The following is a 21,289-nucleotide window of genomic DNA, read 5'->3' as shown; positions in this document are numbered from 1 at the left end:
GGGAGAATGTTCAGTATGCACGGAGTATAAATACTGCCCAAGCAGCCTCTACTGGCAAGAGAAACCCTCTCCCCATTCCAGGAAAAGATTCTTCCCACTTGGATGCAATGTTTTTTTTAAAAAAAGGCTTAATATGGGATATACACACAAACACACACACATGCAGAGAGAGACAGAGAGACAGAGAGCACCTAGATTTGAAAGGAATAGCAAAAACTAGTTATAGATAGGTTCTGTTTATGGTTTCCAAATAAAATTTGAATTTGGGTGTCTTTAGGCAGGACATATGCTCCCCAATTTGATCACAGGCCCTACTATACCCTATTAAGCCCCTAGTGGGCTTTACACATGTATCTTATGTTTCTAGCACCTGAGGATATTTTAATTTGATTTACTCTCCTAAAACATAAAATTAAACAGTTAAGAAACACATATTTATTCGAAGTCTAAAAAATGACGGTGGCCACAACTTAGGACAGGCTTTCACAATCAAGTTAAGTCAGAAGACTCACTCAAGGATAGTAATGAACTTTCTGAAAGGGATCACTTCTGTTAGGCAAGGGCCACTTTCTTATTGCAAAAGTTATTACAGGCATACCTCATTTTATTGTGTTTCACTATTGCACTTCGCAGATGTTGCATTTTTTATAAATTGAAGGCAAGACCCTCCACCGCCAAAAAGATTATGACTCGCTTTATTGTAGTGGTCTGGAACCAAACCCATAATATCTCCAAGGTGAGCCCATATTTAAAAGTTCAAACATGACCACACAAAAGAACTCAGTCATTTGCTATGCATAGGATGGCAGAGTGCACAGACTATGAATGAAAACACTTTGATTCTGATACTCGCTATTTTGATAACTTCAGACAAGTAACTTTATTTCTCTGAAACTTGGTGTTCTTAGCTGGAAGATGAAGGATTAAATCTAAGGCTTCTCTCTTGGACTTAAAATTCTACGACTCTCTAATTCTAAGCACCTCATATGTTAGCTGTTGAAGCAAAAGGAACACTTTTTTATAGAAAAGCTCTATACCATAACCCTTGAGGAGCTACAGAGGCAGCGAAGGCATATTAGACAAATTCTTTACCTGGAATTCTGCAGTGAGTCAGAGGATGTGCAGGGATAAGAATCTAGAATTTATCATCTTTATTCTGGCTGATGTAACCACTATAAATAATTGCCTCATGCCTGTGAGGTAATATGCTTTTTGTCAAGGACCCATTAACATATGAATGGACCTTGACAGAGTCTCCTTCATTTCACACATAGCTTTTATCAAAATACATTTCTTTTTAAAGTTTCTGTTCTGATTATTAAAAACAAAAAATACATGACATAGATACATAATAGAATGGCTCAAAAACGCAAAGAGAATGAAAATAACCTGGAACTTAGCCCTTGAAAATAAACTTTACTGATCATTTACCACATGTCTGACTGTGTATTTGGGGTCTAACAGGGAACAAGACAATTTTCTTAATCCTAAAAGTTTATAAACTCCTGGCATGAAGAGAGACAAAAGAATAGGCAGTCATGATGGCATCTGACAAGAGCTGAGCCAAGTGATGAAGACCTGTAGAGGGGACACCTTACCCTAGCTTGGGGGTTTAAGGTAGAAAACTGCTTCTCTGAGAAAAAAGAAAGTCCAAGTAAACTCAAGAAAAAAAGAATAAACAAACAAAAAAAATACAGAGGAAGAGAAAAGGGAGGTCGGGCAGGGAAAGAAGGAAGAGAGGAAGAGAGGATGAGGGAGAGGAAGATAGAAGGGAAGGCCAGGAGGAGAACAGAGATAGAGATGGAAGTAGGATGCAGGACAGAGATCTAGACAGCAAAGACAAGGGGTCCAAAGAGGCAGACAAGCTCCCCGCAGAAGGCAGAGGTGTCTCCTTGGCGAAGATCAGATAATAGATTCAGGTTCTGCTGCTTCTTCAACCTCCCACTGATATAGAAAGCAAAATGGAATAAATTGGGGAAAGTTAGACAGAACTCTCAAAATCTCCATCAAATCTATGAAAAAACAAAAAAAGCTTTACGGTCAAACTCTAGACCATAGAACTCTGGTTTGGCTACATCACAATTCAAAGATGTCCAAAAGAACGAAGAGAACACAGAACAAGGACACCTCCAATTATCTCAATTACTTTCACTGAGTCAAATAGGTTTCCTATTGTGCAGAGACTACAACCCTCACTAAAATTCCACTTCATTAATTGATGATGTGAAAAGAACATGAAGCTGGGGTGGGCAGCATGCAAGTCAACCGCCTCCATGTGTCTAACACAGCTTTCTGCTGTGAGCACACCAGCCATGGTCCTGCCTATGCCATGTGTATAAACGCTGCAGCTACAGACATAAATATGTTTGGCAAGAGCATTTAAAGAATTGGATCTTCCATCATGAGCACAACAGACCAAATCTGAGAACATTTCATAGGTCAGTGCACTGGAAAGAAGAGGAAAACTGGGAAGAAAAGACAAAAAAGAAATGGAGGATAAAAGAAATCACTAGCCTAGACGTACTGGTTCCACACATCCTAATCCTCACACGACTGCAACTAATAGCCAACAGATGTAAACAATTTATTTAAAGTAGAAATGGTAAAAGGTAATAATGATATAAAGCTTTATGCTGATTTGCCACATCAGCTAATTATCACTGTCAAATCATTTGGAATAAAAATTATAACGACTTAGGCTAACTGATCACTGGGGAAGTCATGCCTAATAATTCTTTACTTGCTAAACAAACAAAATATCTGCCTGCTTTTAAGAGGTTAGCAGAGTAAAAGCACAAACATACTAATCTTTCAAAGAAGAAGATATTTTATTATTTTTATTGCATGCTACTGAAAATGTTTCGTTCCTTAAATATCACTTTCTTTTTTTGTCCTTTTCTAACCTTTTTATAAACAAATTATTCACATATTAAAACATATTTTCATTGTAAAATAACAACTAAAAGTAAGATATCTTTGTAGGAGAAAAATGCAACATATTTTAGGAGAAAAACATACTAAATTTACTTTGGCATCAAAATAAAATTTTTAAATATTCAAAAGAAAAAACCATTACCTTAAGCAAATAGTAACTAAATGAAAACCACAAAATAGTGAGGCTTCTTTTTGTTCCAAGTTACAAACTCCCCAACACAGAGCAGCTTAAACAATATAAAGGAGTTACCCACAGGTTTAGTTGAAAAGTTTCATAAGAGGTTTTGCCTCAGACAGGCTTCGATTCGGCAGCCTCATATTATTAAGGACCTGGTTTCTTTGCATCTCTTGGCCCTACTTTTCATTGCATTGCCATCTTTCTAAAGTAAACTTTTTTCATATACCCAAAATAGCTTCAAGCTACTCTTAGACTACATATTTCTTAATGTTCAACAAGAAGAAACATCTTTGCCTCAACATTCTCAATAAAGGGACAGAAGTTCACTCGGTTAAACTCAATTTAAGTTCCATGCCATACCTGCAATCGCTGTGGTCCATGGGATAAAATATGCTGGTTGGACCAGAGTACATCACATGCTCCCCTAGCTCTGGACACAAGTCAGCTTTAACACAACCAAATGCAAATCGCGAGCTGCTAAGAAGGAGCAAGAAAGAAATGAATGCCACAGAGGTCTTTAATGTCGGGGACCCTGTATTCTAACTCAGTGAGGTCTCAGTTTGGTTAAGTCATACAAAGTTATACACGCCAACTCAAAATTATTTTCCATTATAAAAGTAATAACTGTTTCTATACAACATTCTATCTCCAGATCTTTTTGGATATCTTTGACGCTCTCTTCTAAGAACAAAAATTACTTTGAATAGCAACTAAAAGTTAAAATCTTCCATCTTTTTGCCCTATTTACTTCTCCCTGTTTACTAGCAGGGCTCTCCACTACCAAACTATTTTATAAAATCCTTCTAGGCTTCAGGAGAATGTTTCAGGGATTTTAAACTATAATATACCTCTTCTGATACAGTTATTGATTAGCTGTATTGTCTCTAGAACCCAAGTCATTAATTACTAGCAACAAACTAGCTACCTTTCTACAGAACAAGACAGCCTGCCTCTTGGGGCAGTGGGCAGTATTCCATCCTGCCTTCTATAGATAAAATATCCAGAGCTGACATCTAAGCCTATAGCTGCAACAATGCTTTAACTTTTCAAAGCTACTGGAGAAGTGTGGATGATTGGAAATCATTACTACTTCTATTGAATATCTGTGACTACTTGATACCTTTACATAAAAACCCTTCCACACCCATTTCTGGGCTTCCATATGACTCTAGATACAACTTCTACTGAACTTGTCACAGTAGATGATAATTATCAGTTGGGCTGTCTTGCTCACTGTAGAGAGGCAAAATCAATCAATCAATCAATCAATCAATCATAACACCATTAAGAATGTGGTCATATCCCCAAGATCTGAATCTAGGCATCTAGGTTTGAAGCCAGGCTCTGCCACTTAGTAACTGTATGGGCTTTGAGACCCAGAAAGCTCAACTGACTTTCCAGTTTTCACCTCTGAAAACTGAGGACAACACTACCTTTCTCAAGGGGTTGCTGGAGAAGCAAAATGAGCTGACACATGTAAAGCACTTAGAATGGTGCCTGGCACTTACTAGCTCAGTAAGTGTTTTGTTTATGAGGACTACCACAGCTCTTCTAAGAGCACTTTTGAAGTCCCAGCATGGAGTAGGAGCCACTAAAAACTGTTGAATTATTCAATCTATTTTTATTTATTAATTTGATCCTTAATAAAGTGTTCCTAAAGATTAGTGATCCTAGTAGATCAGGGTTATTTTCTAGGTCCTCTTGTTTTCTCGTGCCTCATACTCTCACTGGGTGATTTCATCTATTCCCAAAGGCTTCGGTCAATGCCCACATGATATCTATCTCCAGACCTTTTTTTTTTCATTATCTTTCCAAGCTCATACATAGCCTTCTTGTCTACTAGATATTTCCCCCTGAATTTCCAGAAACTTAACACAAACAGAACTGAAATCAGTTGCTAACCCCCATCATTGATGTTATGCTCCTGATAATTCCATCACTGAGAAAGAGTTCTTTTCTGTGCTCCCGTGGCATCCTACATACTTACTCTATCCATCCATCCACCCATCCACCCATCCATCCATCTATCTATCCATCCATCCATCCATCCATCCATCCATCCATCCATCCATCCATCCGTTTATTAAGCACCTACTATATGACATGCTAACCATCATAACACTTAACACTCAGCATCTAATTGTCTAGTTACTAGTCTGCCTTCTCCACCTCTGGGTCATAAACTTCCAGAAGATGAAAGGAATTGATTTTGTTTGTCCTTGTATCCCCAAGCCTTACACAAATTAAAAATACATGACAAATATCTGTTGCATGAGAGGATAAATGTTCCCATGAGACTGGTCCAATTATAGAGTTAAAAAACCTCCCATAGCTCATAAGTTAATAGCAGGAAGAGCAGAAGATGCTAGAATAATGGAGCTAATCACTGTTTTCAACAAAGAGATATAAAATCCAAAGATGCTTTCTCAAATCAAATCAATATTCTAATGCTATACCCAAAGCAATGCTGTTTTGAATAAATATAGAAAGAAGATTAAAAAATTATGTTCCTAAAGGTTTAAAAGGTCATAGTCCATAATTCAGAAACCCCCTCCTACGGTGGGGGGAAATTGTGGAAAGCAGAAACCAACGGGCAGATCATAGAACAGCCCAAACACACACACACACACACACACACACACACACACACACACCTGACTGGGATCAGTTGTTAAAGATGAATGCCAGACTTCACACCAGTTTGCAGTTGAGAACAACTTAAGGAAAGCATCTGACAATGACCGGAAAGACCATTATAATGAAAGACACCCTCCTAGTGTGAGGAGGCAGGAAGTGATGCAGCCACTGTTCACCACGGCCACTCCACACCCCAGCATATCCACTGAAAACAGCTCTAAGGGCCTGGGGGGGAAAAAAACAGCTGACAACTGAGATAACTCATAAAAATAAGAAAGAATGTCCAATCACAATGACTTGTGCAACTCCTTTCTGCTTAAGCACAGGCACAGATGTACACTGTCCCAATTTTGTATCAAAGTTCTCATGAACATTTGTTATTTTCCTGGAACAACTGACCCTACTTGGAAGTTACAGAACCTTCAAGAGTGCAAAGAGAACCAATAAAGTCAGTTTTCATGCAGCTCCCAGAAAGTGACAGAGAGCTTAATTCAAAGCATCAGCTTCTACGAGGACACAAGTCTTAACAAAGGTTTTCGCTTAGGTCTATATTCCTTCTTCCAAACATAATGTTGGATAGTCAGCCTCTCATGTATTGAAGGCTTTATCAGAAAAAGTTAATGCCAGCACCAAGCGGCATTAGGCAGGAAGCTAGGTAGGAAGGGCTCTGGATCTAGCTAGGAAAATTATTCTCTCCTTTGTTATGGGTGAAGTGACCACTGCTGAGGAGGGGAGAAAGGGATTTCTTGAAATCAGTAACTGTTCACAAAGGCTAAATTGTAGAGCAGATCAAATAACAGAGGAACTGCCTTGCTGACACACAATATTCTTTTAAAGTACTTGACAAATGGAAAGTGGTGGATGACTGCCTTGATAATACAGGTGAAATGGGCAGCCCCAGAAAGAGTATCCTGTTTCGGGACCACTAATGAGACAACTATCAAACACAGAAAAAGTGTTTTGACATCAAGGCTGTCTCATAGAAGCCTCATAACTACCTCTTACTAAAGATTCAGGTTTTTCTGGGGCAAAACAATATAAGGAGTTTTTTAATTCTTAACCATTTTACAGAGCAGATTTATATAAAAATGGCTGTAGATAGGTGCATATGTAAATGCATATACACAGAAACACACAAGATCTCATTTAAGTGCTTCGTTTCAAATTATTTTGATTGCTTAAAGTTGTCTAGGCTAGTGTGGCATTAGCGATTCAAAGTTTCATTCATAAAATTTTAAATAATGGTAATAAGATTTATCTAGACATATAAGTGGAACCTAACTATAAAGCACATGAATAATAGAAGGTGCATGAATTTTGAATGCTTATTTTTCAGAAGAAAACAAAGAACTGAATGTGTGAATTCTTCTTTGAGTCTCTAAGTGTAGTCCGTATTTGCATTTCAATAGCTTGCAAGGTAAGCTCTGTGAAATTGGTCAAATGTATAGACTCTCTTCTCTCCTCCAGCCCAAATCAGTCAATTAGCTTTTACAGAAGTGGCTTACAGAAGTTAGTAGTCAGCATCTCAAAACCTATTCCAGCTGATACAGATCAAAATAATTTCAAAGCAAGTATGTTGAGAATACAAGGTTTCTATGAAACAAATTCTGGACAGGAAGCATACAATACTAGGAGCCAATAACTGATGTGGTCAGTGAATACACACGGAAATGAAATAGACAAGGCAGTGCACAGCAACACTTGTACAAAAGAGGAAAACAGGCAAAAGTCAGATCACTGAGAGCCAACACATCAAAACATTTTTTTCAGTAGACAAAATGTAAGTTTAGCAGTTTCTGTCCATTTAAAACAACGGTACTTTTGATGCCAGCTCTGCATAGACATGATTAAATATGACATTTATAACATAGACATGATATAAATGTGGGCCCACCCTGTCATTATACAATCCACCTTCATCCATGCACACTAATGCTGAATCTCTCCTAAGTAGCAGTTTTCAATGCTCCAATAAAAAGTCTTTGCTGGCTCCACGTTAGCCACTCTTTGCCCTTTGTAAATGCCCTTATTCCACAGGAGTTACTTTTTAAAGCCCACAGGAGCAAAAGTAAAGTTAATGCACAAATATTACATTACCAGTGTATCATGACATTATCAATGTGTCACACCCTTCCAATGGTAATACCTTCGTTCTTTGATTTTTCTGCCTTCCACAGTTGTCTCTCCTTTTAATAAAAACGAGGAATCTAGAAACCCAGGGGGAAGTCAAAAGTGCAGGTGTTGTACTTGGACTTGAGTAGGTACTCAAAAGCTAGGAATGGAGAATTCGGCTTAAGGAAAATAATAAATGAAAGAATGAAGGAATATATGGATAGTGGACCCAATAATAAAGCTCTTTTTACTAAGTACCTACCTACTCACCTAACTATGATTAGTGTTATAAACTGAATGTTTGTGTCTCCATTCATATATCACATTCATATATCGTAGTCCTAATATGACTGTATTTGGAAGTGGGCCTTTTGGGAGGTAACCAAGGTGAGACTGAAGTCATGAGGTCATGAAGGCGAGGGTCTCTTGATGGAATTAACGCCCTTATAAAAAGAGGACAAGACATGAGATCTCTATCTTCATCATGTGAAGATAAAGCCAGGAAGTAGCCATCTGCAAATCAGGTAGAGGGCTCTCACCAAATCTTGATTCTGCAGCACCTTGACCTTGAATTTCCCAGACTGCAGAACTGTGAGAAATACATACTTACTGTTTAAACCACCCTATCTGTGTTGTTTTGTTATAGCAGCCTGAACTAATGAAGACAGTTAGATATTTGCCTATCTTTGTTGGAGTCCTCATAATAATCCTGTCAGGTAGGTGTTAGTATCCTCATTTTATAGAAAAGATAACTAAGCCTTAGGGAAGCTTTAAACTGCTCCAGAGTCACACAGCTAGGATGTGACAAAGCTACATGGTACAAGGAAGAGGAGGGCTCAACTGTCTAGAAACCCAGTAACAACAGCCACAACTACTTACCATGCTCTTACTATCCGCATGACACTGTTCAAAGTAACTTACATGCATCTATCTTATTTATTTTTACATTTCTGGGAGGTAAGCAGTATTCTCATTTTACCAATAGCAAAACTAAAGTTTAAGAGACGGTGGCATGCCCAGAATAGTAAAGCCAGTAGGTGGTGGGTCACCATTCACACAGAAGTCTAGGAGACCTCAATGCCACTGCTCTTCATCGCAATGCAAGCTTACCCCTGTGCTATGCATTGGTGTCATCATAATGCTGAGTAACAACTCACCACAAAATGAATGGCTTACAACAATATTTAGTCTCACATTTGCAGGCAGACTGTAGGTCTGCTGGGCTTGGCATCTGGCTGCAGGTTTATATACGTCAGCCCCATGGGAATTTGTTCTGGGACCCAGGCTAAATGAGCAATAGCTACCCAGGGCATGTTCTGGGTAGATCGCCAAAGTGTAAGCTGGCAAGTCTATCTGCACAAGTATATTTCAAGTCTCCGCTTGTAATACATTCACTAACAGCTCATTGGCCAAAGCAGGTCAGAGAGTTGAGCCCAGAGTCAAGCCCAGATTCAAGTCAGGAAAAGGGTCTCTTGCTGGCCTGAGACCATGAGGCCCAGGCAAGGGAGTGAATGTGTGCTACTATCACAGAGGAGTGAAAATTTAAGGAAATAGTTGAATCTATCACACTATCTAAATCCAATTTGTGTTTACCGTAATATCTTTTAGTTGGATTGCTAAACAGTTAATGGAAAATGAATCTGTGAGCTTAACAATGTGCATGTGGAATAAAGTTTTAATGGAAAAATGTACATAGTCAAATCAATGGTATTATTCTATCTTCACCTTCACAACAATGTTAAAATTGAGAGGCTAGGCAATTAGAAAATATAAAACTACCAGTATCTCATCATGCAAAATATCATTATGATGAAAATGACATAAAATGAAATATTTCTAAACTTAGCTGACATGTCACTAACTTTGAGCGCTAAGTTAAAAAAAAAATCCATTAAAAATACTTAATGTTTTTTACAATAATTTCAAAATTCTTGTAATACACTCTAATTCCCTAACACTTTCCTAAGGATTTGCATTCCTCAACATGCTAAATTACTAGACAGAAACTCAGAAAGTGTCACAGCTAATAAAGTTAAGCTTGGATCCTCATTTGTTACAAAAAAAGTTCAGTTTTTTTATCAATATGATTTAATGTCTTTATATATACATACACGAATTGGAAATGGTGTGTCAGAAAATTGATAAAATTGTACATACACAGGGTGTTTTTCTTGGTTGCACACCCTGTCTTCAATTACAGATATTCCATTCAAATGGAACAAAAATCTTGGCTGAATTTGATGTAATCTCACTCAGGTTTTAGATTCATTCACTGTTTCAAGCAATATAGTACCAACCTCATCATCTTCATTTAAGAATGAATTGCTTTTTCCATTACAGCCTCTACTTTGAGATATTTCATTGTGCCTTTTCAAAATTGTATTGCCATAAGATATGTAGGCAAATTGTAAAAGTTGGAAGCAATTTCCCCCAAAAAATACATATCTTCAAAATTGGATGCATTATTTTCAAGGCCTGACACTAAACCATAAAACTACTTTGCTCTCTATGCAACTTTAACCAGTCCTGCAAAATACGTGTTAAAATATACTTTATAGTAATTTTGAAAACTATTCCAACAGAAATCTATTAGTCTGGGAAAAATTGTGTTCTCTCTTTATTCGCAGTCTAGTTCAATTAATTATTTAAAGCGGATGACTTCAGAATCTATATCCAGGCTTGACCTCTCTTTGGAAGTCTAAGCCCATATATCCTACTGCTTATTGAAATTTCCACCTTGAAGGCTTCCACAGGCGTTTCAAATTCAAGATATACAGAACCGACTAATCATCTTCTCACCATCCAAATCATTTTTATTTCTATCTAGTCATAACATCTCAAACTTGGGTGTCACCTCCAGCTCCTTCTATCTCTTTCCCCAATGTTCCCAACAGAGCACAAGTCCTGTTAATTCTACCTTCAGCTGCCTTTCTCTACTTCCAATGTCAACATCTCAGTCCATCAATGTCATCTCTCACCTCTACATTTCTAACCACCTAGTTGTTCTTGGCCTCTTCTCAGGCATTCTTCATTAATAGTTGACAGAAAAGCTGACAGCTGGTAAAATATTTCTATGCCCTGCTTAAAATCTTTCAGTGGCTTCCTATAGTTACATGAAGGTCCAAATCGTTCAATATGACATCATTCTTTGGACTCCGTGTTATCATGTCCTGCCTCTTGCGTGCTCTATGTGCACCACTTTGAAAAGGGGGAATCTGTGTGGCCACCGCACCTTCACACACCCTGTTTCCTCTGCCTGAAACACCCTTCTTGCCTAACCAGCACCTATTCATCCTTCACCAACCAGCAGAAATATCTCCGCCTCCACAAAACCTTCCCAGCCTCCCGCAGCAAAGCTGGGCACCATCCCCATTGTGACTGACATGAGTCGTGGCACTAGCTGTTGCAGAGATCGCTGTCTCCCCCACCATACTATAAACCCTCATAGGCTGGTATCATATTTATTCATTTTTGTACTGCCAGAGCCTGAAATAAAAGTGCAATAGCATATATTTAAGACACAGTCCTCTGATGCTGCTGTTGCTATTATTATTATTATTAAACAATTGCTGAAAGAAGGCAAAGAATGGAGTCTGTCCTCGATGGCCTGAATCAAAAGCATTCACATTCACAGCTTAAGTAGAATAGTGAATGTTTTGAGAACTCAAGCATGTACATTACCGAAGAGCACCTATGATACCAGTTCCAAATCTTAGGCGTTTGTTATCTCTGGCATTAGGAGAACGCTTCAAGGAGCAAAGCAACCGCCTTACCGTGCCCTTGAGGTGGTTTCCTGATGTAAATCACAGAGCTTGTGCCAGCGACTTAAAAAAATGTAAAACTGCACCTGGACACCACCAGTGTCCTTTCAGGGTAAAAATGGTCCAGGGCTGCCTCCAGCCACACCATTATAATAATTGCCCACCAAGGTGGGTTGGTTAGTGGTTTGAGCTATCACATGACTACCATTGCTATTATGGGAGAATTCAAGAAACAAATACAGTGGATACATCCACCCTTCACCAACCATTCCATAAAAATAAACCCAGGTCTCACTAGCAGAAAGGAGAAAGGAGGCCAAACCTCCAACATACTTTTGTCAAACCTTCCATTTGGAGATATAGACATGGAGGATACCATGGAGGATACCACGTCTATATCTCCGAATGGAAGGTTTGACAACCTCCAGGAAGGAGTTCCTTGGCCCGTAATCCCCCAGGAGCAACCCTGGCTGCACACCGCTATGAGATGCTAATTGAACTGATGTGGATTACATCTAGGCCTGAGGCTTTAGAAAGCTCTCCAGCGAGGTTCAAAAGAGCAGTCTCAGCTGAACTATTGTCCTAAGGTTTGGAGCTATGCATCACATGGAATTGATTTAACCTTCTCCATTCCAAAAAGATGCACAAAATAAAAAAGTCTTAAAGAGCCTTTCATTTTAGATGATAATGAAGAAAAAAATAAGTTCTTAATAATTGTTAGATATGATGGATATTTTTTAGTCCTTTTATTTCACATTCAATTTATCCTCAATAACTCTGCAAATAAATGTATTTTATTGGTTAGGAATTAACTAGCCTGGCCAACATCCTATAGTTAGTAGCAAGGATAGCCTTGAACACTCTATCCTACAGAGCTCTCCTATACGCATACACACACACCCTGTCTCTCTCTCTCTCTCTCTCTCTCTCTGTCTCTCTCTCTCTCTCTCTCTCACTCCTGCCTCACACACGTATATGCATCTGTGTGCATGTGTATGCTACACATTTTTACAGAATTGTATGGACATTATGTATACAGTTTCGTAACTTGTTTTCTTTTTTAACTTGGCGTTGTTATTGTCAGCTATTCCCCCCATCATTCAATATTTGTCAAAAGCCTGGTTTTAATGGCAGCATTGTCTTTTAACATGTGTGTCTCACAAGTTATTTGCTAATCTCTATGTTTTGGGTTGCTTCTGAGACAAACGTATGACTTCTAAGACAATTTAAAAAGTTCTACCGTTACTCCTAACATATTTGAAATGTAAGTTTCAAGTAAATTCAAACACCCTATTTGATTTCATTGGACTCTGATCCAATAATATGAGTGGCTGCTGCATGTTTATTGCTCTTCGCAAGTTCACGGAATTCTCAGTTTTCATAGTTTATCTAGTTTGTTGATTAGCTGGTCTTTTAGTTTCCTTTTGTCTTCAAAAGTTATTCATTTAAATTTCACTGTTTTAAATGCAACATTATCAAATTTGTAGATCTTAGGTTGAAAATATTTTTCAGGCAACTTACGATCTTAAACAGATGTAATAAGTAAAACCACATGTCTCTCAAAAGAAGGAACTAAGAGCTAAACAGTAAAGAGGTGGTGGCTCATTTTATCTAGAGAGCTATCACAACTGACAATGAATTTCTGTTCTAATCAGCTAAGACAAAAATGGAAAGACATAGCCAGTTCTCTATCTGATTCGAAGAAGCATACCGTTCACTTAGAGGAAAAGAAACTTTGTGAGTACTGAACTCTAAGCTAATTTCTAGTGTGTGCCTAATATAAGAGACAACGCACAACATAATGGATGGGGTTTCAAGGGGAGTTTTACACAGTGCAAAGTGTTCTCTCACAGCCATTTCTTCTAGCAGCCCTCAATAAAAGCCAAAGACAGAATATGAAGTTGTAATTCTGTAAAGGGATTTCAAGGGACGCAGAGAGGGGCAGTCTAAATACGATAGGACCTGCCATAGGGTAGACCTCAGGGAATCTGGGAAATAAATGGTAAGAGGGCTTTGGGGCTATTTTTCTCACACATCACTTCCCTGAGTCAGGATCTATAGAGCAGAGCAATTCAAGATTAAGATTGCTTGCAGGACCTGAAGTATAGATATCTTGCCTTATTGATGCAAAGGAGACCCACGGGCTTCAGATACTAAAGTAGAAGGGACAGGCTAACATTTTCCCAAGAGGATTAAGAGCCTGATGGGAAACACTTCATCACACAAAAGTGGGATACAGTTAGGTGTCGTGACTTTTCACAAAAAAAGCAGCTTTGAATCTGTTCAAATGCTGGAACTCAGTTCAGGTCTCAGAGATCTGCGCTATGAAACATTGACTTTGGCTGGTGAAACATTAAGAGCAAGGAGCAGTTCAGCACATGCTCACCACAGACCACACTGCATGGACTTCAACTGCCCATCCAGGTCTGCTCTCCAGCCTACACTGGGTCTTGGAGGTCACACACTCTCTGGCTTCTGGTTGGGTTTTACCAATAGGGATCACCAGCAAGAGTTCAGAAGGATAGAGGAAATTAAGGTTGAGATGCCTCCTGGCACCTCCCTAGAGTCACCATGAGCTGGTCGTGTCCCTCTACCTAAGGTATCTGTCACATGCCTTCTCTGTCTCAAGGTTCTGTTACTGCCCTGTCCCTCACTGCTTCAGGTTTAGTGATGTTAATGGCTTCCTGTTGCTCCTAGCCCTTGACACTGCACCATTCCTTACTTTCCCTTTTACACCTTATAATAGTTCCTTTTATTAAACTCTTCTCAAATGATCCAATTCATACATGCCATCTTTTTATTGCCTGAACCCTGCCTGATACTCATATTTTATTGTTTAAAATCATACTATGCAAAGCTCTGTGACAATATAGAAGGAAGTGAACCAAGGTTAACTGAGTAAGTACTATGTGCCAGATACTGTGCTAAAAATTCTACAATTTCCTTCAATCTTATTTTTTCTCCTTTAATCTTTAAACACCTCATTTTTAAAAAAATCTCCTCTTACAGCTCTGGATACAGAAGAGTGGTTAAGAAACTTGTCTAAAATGACAGATATTCATTGTCCCAGAACACATATCTAACTGTAAAACCACTAATCTTCAATGGGTTTATAGTTCCAGTGTAAGAAACTGATAAATTCAATAATTTTAAAATAATGCATCATGCAACAGGATGTAATAGGCCCTTCTCCAATCTATCCTGCTTATCAGTCTAGATCCCCACTTCAGTCCCCTGGTTTAAAATCACATGACCTTCTATTATCTACCGCAGGATAAAGTAAAAATGCAGCTGACGCTATCTAATTTAGCCTCATTCTACTTTTCTGGTCTTATTTCCAACTCTCTGCCTTTCCAATTTATTTTACATTTTTTTTTAAGTTTATTAAAAAAAAAACAATTATCATAATTCTTAGAGTATAAAATAAAAATTTCAGTGAACATAAGATTTTGAGGGCATTCATTTTTATCTCCCGTGGGTCAGGAAACTAAAACTATAGTATTTTATCTCTATCTCAGAGGCAGAAGTTGAACTGCTATAGATAAGAAACACCAGTCAGATATGCCTAATGAATTAGATACTCAGAACTACCAAAAGTTCATTTACCATCTTGATTCTTTTCTGTCCAAAGAAGTCTCTATGCCTTTCTGGAACCTGTAAAGAACAAAAGTAACTTATCCCGAAGTATTATTTTCATAAGCAGTTCTATTATTATACTCTAACTAAACTTCTTCCTTATAAGCACCCAGAGTCTTCGAACAAGTAAGGACAAAGGAATACTCACACATAATGACCCCGCTATAAAAGTTCAGGTAAGGTGTAAACACATCTGTGATCACATTAAAATTACATAGAAGAAACATTGAGACATTATGAACTGAATGACCTACATTCAGGCACTGTGAAACAGGTAGTTTGATACCCAGTCAGAACGTAAGAGTCCACCTGCTTATGTGCTCTCTAAAACTGAATTGCAGATCAAGACCCAGGGAAAATCAGGGCCTAAGTCAAGCTGAGAATGCTAGCTTTATGTCGTTTCAAATAAGATTGGGGGATGAGGTCAGGTATGGGGAGAAAGAAGCAAATGAAACAAAAAATCCTAAACACAAATCTAAAAATCTAAATTATACGAATTACGTCGTTAAATCCATCTTATAAGAAAAAAATTATTTTAATATTCTAGCTGCATGTGACAGTCTAGAAGTGAACTGAAATGGTAATATTTAATTGAGGAGGAAGGAAATCAACAGAAGACGATACCAGACAAAACAAAGCACCGGAGGATGGCAGGAAAGGACTTGCGAGAGGCCTCTCTGGGATGCCCTCCCTCTTTCAGTGACTCCTTCCTGCTCTAGTGATGCCCGTTGCTCATTTTTCTCCAGCCTTGGGATCCATCACATTAAGGATAGGGACACTTTCATTAAAATGAATAAAAGAGAAACATATAACAGAAATCACTACAACAATTAATTTCCCTGACAGTTAAAAAATATGATCCATGTATGAGGGATATTAGACCCGAAAGGAGCCAGTTATCCTTTGACAAATTAGACCTGTCCAGAAATTCAAATTGCCCCAGGTCCAAGGTCTGCCCAAGCCCATCCATCCGTCAGGATTTCCCATGTTTTGAGACGCAATCTGAAAAGTTTCCCAGAATCTAACATTAGAAACCATTGGGGCCTCTTTTTCTCATTCTCATTTCAAAGGCAGTGATTGAAGTACTATCAGTAGTACTGGAAATATTAATACAGTGCACAGAAAAGATGGAAAATACAGTCACTTAAGATGAACAACTCAGTTGTGTTGTCATTTTATGAGGTAGTCATGCCTTGAGAAATTATATGTCCTGACTAAAAATAATTTTTCAAAGTCCAAATTTTAAAAACACCACTATCATCCCTGTGTTTTAAGAGCTAGAGGTACTGAAATGCTAAAAATAGGCCCTAAACATATAGTGCTCTACACATATATTTTATACTAAACACATACTACATTATTATCTAGCTAAATTTTAGAGAACTGGAATATTTGAGTGATCCAGATTTTTCACACTAGGCTTTAAGTTATTTAAAGAATTGGTCAGTTTCAATTCTAAGCATTTAACACTAAACATATATCTATTCAGTGTGATAGACTAACAGACTCACTATTATATAAAAGCCTATGGTCTGTCATAATGATCTTTGTAAATAAATGTTTACTGTCTTTACTGATAATTCTAACTTAAAGACAAATTCAAACAGCAAACATGGAGTAAAAATATAACTTTTGATTCGCTAGTAATGACATGGAATGTTATAAAGAATAGAAATCATCCCTCACTTTTCAACAATATAATACTTATTGAGTATCTACTATATGTTAGTATATATATATATTATATGGTCTTTAAGTTAGAATAAATCAATTATACCTATCACTATTTCATTTACTCAAAAGTTAGATGTTACAGTGTGTATTTGACAGAAGAATAAACAGACACCGAGAGGGTACGTGACTTGCTCAAGATTACCTAGAAGAATCAGGAATATAAACCTGTAGGTTTCAGCCTACCTTCATTTCGGCTGTGTCTCATTTGCACGTTGTAATGTTTCACATAGTATATATTTTTAAATAAGTTAATTCTTAAATTCACTAGGTGGCGTTACTCTTATGAACTCTACAGTGACATCTTTTGTAATACAAATAAATACTTACCTCTTATATTTTGTAAATAGTTTCCTTATTTTGGAATTTCTGAAAACAGCTACTCTGTATATATGATGTCTTTAAAAATACTAGATATAATGGGAGTAAAAGAAAAACAGGCTTTGTTTAAGCAAAAGTCATAACTATGAGGTGGCAGGACTTTTAAGCACTTTTATGCTGTTATGTCTTACAGAGTGAGGACATTTATTTTATTCATAATAGAAAGCAGACAGTCTTTATTCATTATATATGTTATGGCAGATATAGTAAAAGTATGTTAAGTACAGTGAAGATCTAACACTGTAAATACTATATTAAGGAGGAACATTTGCTTTGTTGCAAAGCTCTTTGATAGAAAATAGCTACATTGTTTTAAATAGCCACAATAATAATTTCTTCATTTCTAAAAGGCCTATGAAATTTATATCCCTCAATTTTAGTATATGTGCTGCCAAAGTGAGCACTCTATATCCCTCAAAAGCACCATGCTGCAACTATATCCTCTGAAGTTGTGATAATATATATTATAGAAATAAACCACAAAAAGGAGTGTCTATCAAAAACACATTTAAATATTATCTAAAGTGAATTAAAGGAAAGAAAAAACTCTCAGCAGAATTGCCCTCAATTTACTAATAATTTGAACCAGTAGAAGTTAAATTAGAGTTTATCACCTTTTTAACAAAGAGCCTTTTCATATTTAACTGGTGGCCTCAAGGAGGATGCGAACCCACACAAACAGCTGTGCATTACCACAACTTTATAAATGTGATGAAAACAAAGAAAAGGAAATCCACAGCAGTGACTAACCACACTGTACATTCAAAACAATGACCACACTGAAAATCATTAAAGAGGCAGTCTGTTTACTGAGGTTTGGAACAATAGATGGCATTTAACCCGACTTCTTTAATCCTTCTTTTGTTTACCTGCAAACAATCCTTTAGTTTACCTATAATATTAAAATATTAGAATGTTATGAATCATATTAGTAATTGACATTTAGAACAAAAAGCAGACAGCTAGACCAGTTGTGAGTCTAAGATCATTAGGGGATATCTGGAAGCATTTCTAAATGTGCCATGTATTCTGTATTCTCAAGCACACGTTTAAAAAAAATTCAAAAATAATGAATGAGAGTTTAATAGCTAACGATTAGATTCTTTTATAGAGAAAACTATGACTTATACACAAGAAAATAGAGTTACCAACGAGTTAAACATGCTAATTTTGAACATACTTATGTCTTGGCTTCCTTAAACTTACAAACTGCCAACAGATGTTTTTTTTCAAGTATTCCAATTTGCCAAGTTTTAACTTGGAATACATTTTTACACTAAAGTCAGAGTAATTTAATTAGAGAAACTTGGGCACGAAAAGCAAAGCAATAAGATTCATATCTTTCCTCATTTCAACATAAACAAATTACACTGAACTTGGATGGAGCTGCCAGCAGAAACTTTCATCTTACTGAGAAGAGGAAAACTCTCAGCAGCTGCACACATCTGCAAGGCTATCAGACAGATGCTGCCACCCCACGGAGGTCAATCCCAACACAAAACTGGGTCCTGTGTTCCCAGAACTGAATGGGTTGCTACCCTCCACAGACTTCCCAAACACTTGACAGAATGCCAGAGCGACTCATCGGCTGTCACTGCCAGCCACAATTTTAACAGCAGGAAAACAACCAACCGCCAAAGTATCAAACTAAAAGTTGCATCTACTGTCTCTGACAAAAGAACCTTTCTCGTTGAGCCCTGTGATGTGTCATTGAACCCAGTAACTAGAGAGACTTCGTGTATCACGTTGCCAAGTGGTAAGAACTGTGCACATATTCGTGCCCAAGAAAGGAATGAAAAGGTAACTTTGAAATCCTGAATGGCTGGCCACTGACAATGCTACATTTCAAGAAGGGAAGGATCTCCTACCTGGAGCCCTCTTCGTCTTAGAATGCTGGACTCATCCATCTCCCCCTCCGCTTTCTCTGAGCCTCTCACAACAGTCTAGCCATGCTGTACTACCTCTACTTCAGCACGCTAATTCAGAGCCGGCAGCTGCTAAACACTTACATCACGCTCTAGCTGATTGGAGCCCGGAGTCAGCTGGTCCCGCTTAGTTATTCACTCCAGCAACTTCGGAGATCACGGATGCTTGCAGTTCGGTGGGAGAGCGCAGCAAGTGGGCTCAGACAACTAAAGCATTTATCCAGACGGAGGAGGCTCATGCCGTTAGACAGGAAATCAGGGGATCCCCGTGTTTTCCTTCTTCTTCAAAATGCTCACTCTGGCATTCTGGGCGATCAGTAAGTGGCTTTCGGCTGCGGTCAAGCCCCTTCTGAAGCAACTATAAGGTCAAAGTGGCTAAGTAAATCAGCGGTGACAGACACCTCTGTAAAAGGCAGCCGCTGACTGGGACGGTGAGAAACTGGGGCACAGCTGGCCAGCCAAGCAGCACCACCATGCCTGGAGCGCTCATCTCTTCTGATGGCATCAAAGAAAAAATGTAGCAGAACACACACGCTGCCGGAAAACCTGAAAACAGAGGGCTCAGGGTGGCTGCTCTCCAGACACAGAGGAACACTTTTACACCTCCCAGCGTGAAAGCCAATTCATTTACATAAATACCTCGCCAGTCAATTCCTAGCCTAAAGATGGAAATATTTTAGATTTTAATTTCCCTCAAGATAACAACTTAGTTCTGTTGATACCTGACCAAAATGTAAAAATGGAGAAGAAATTCTAAAAGCCATCATTAGTTGGAATATTAACCTATTTATAGTCTATAAGCCGTTAAAAAAAAAAAAAAAAAAAGATTCCCATCATGTGCAATTTCACAGTCTGTTTCAGCTTGTTTACGCCGCTCATCCTCATCTTATTTCAATTCAAAGCAACCAAGAGATGAATATTAAGTTTTCATTACTGGCCTGGCAAAGGAGGGACAATATGTGATACTACCAATTTATAATAAATTATTCCCCCTTGATTTCCATTCTAAAGATATTTAAATTGAGAGAATAGTTTGGCTCTGAAAGGCAAATACTAGGACTATCTACAGTTCGTCCAAAATCCACCTCCTCTTTCAGTCAATCCATTAGACGAAGTCTTTTTCTTGCAGAAAAGATTGTCAGGAAAGCAGGCATAATTATTTTAAAAAATCAGTAATTCTTCATTTACCTAATCCAAATATCTAATGATTTCTAAATGTGAGGGTGGGGAGGGGAGTGTCTAGTTGTTCCTTACCCGTCCACCTGCTATTACACTAGCTTTTTGTCTCTTTCTGGCTGTCAACACACTATTAGGCTTGCTATCAATTGATTAGATTATGTCATTAAAAATAGCTCAGGGATTTATGAATCTAACCACTGAGGAAAATTGATTGCATTTTATGTTCCCTAACGGTCTGTGCATACATCTCCAGACATACAAAGAGAAATCTTGTCAAGAAATGCCACCACTAGGAGAGGCATCAGCAGAAAAGGGTGTCGGCGTGTTCTCCCACTTAGGTATGCTCATCTGATACCACTTAAGGAAGAAATCCCCAGAGAGTCTTTAGTTCTCTCTCATATGTGAAGAAGTAATGCCATCTCTAAAAGCAAAGAAAGCACCAAACGGGTCATCTTCAAGCTAAAATGTAACAACAAATTCTAGCATAAACAATTGTTAAACGATTTTTAAAAACTATATGTTTTTATTTCAAGGGAAGGGTAAAAAGAAAAGAAATGAAAAAAATTCTAAGGGCAGGGAGGGAGGAATAGGCTGACTATCTGTGGATGATCTGCAAAGCCCGTCATCCCCATCCTTGATGGGCTCACCTGTACTTTAATCTTTTCCAGAAGAAAGACCTTTCTCCTCAATGAAAACAAAAGGAATGACAGTTGTTGCCCTTTTCCCCTCAAGTAACTCTCCTGAGAGAAAAGCATAAACAGTTCCCTGAATTTGAAGTGCTGTCCTAGACAAAGTGCTTGGCAGTGGGTCAGAAT

The 21,289-nt window shown here is 38.0% G+C and overlaps 1 protein-coding gene across 1 annotated transcript in view; it reads right to left on the bottom strand.

Annotated features, from left to right (window-relative positions):
* MAST4 (microtubule associated serine/threonine kinase family member 4) overlaps positions 1–19,345 on the bottom strand; it is a 309,991-nt gene extending 290,646 nt beyond the window's left edge. Inside the window, exon 1 of the mRNA XM_025047832.1 lies at positions 19,239–19,345. Within this exon, the coding sequence (XP_024903600.1) occupies positions 19,239–19,277 (39 nt within the window). The 5' untranslated portion in view covers positions 19,278–19,345. The remainder of the gene's footprint in view (positions 1–19,238) is intronic.
* Positions 19,346–21,289: the final 1,944 nt, after the last annotated feature.

The sequence above is a fragment of the Pteropus alecto genome, unplaced genomic scaffold, assembly GCF_000325575.1.
Source record: "Pteropus alecto unplaced genomic scaffold, ASM32557v1 scaffold20, whole genome shotgun sequence".
NCBI lineage: Eukaryota > Metazoa > Chordata > Mammalia > Chiroptera > Pteropodidae > Pteropus > Pteropus alecto.
Note: the sequence above shows the minus strand (reverse complement) of the source record. Positions and strands in the feature narration are given on the sequence as shown.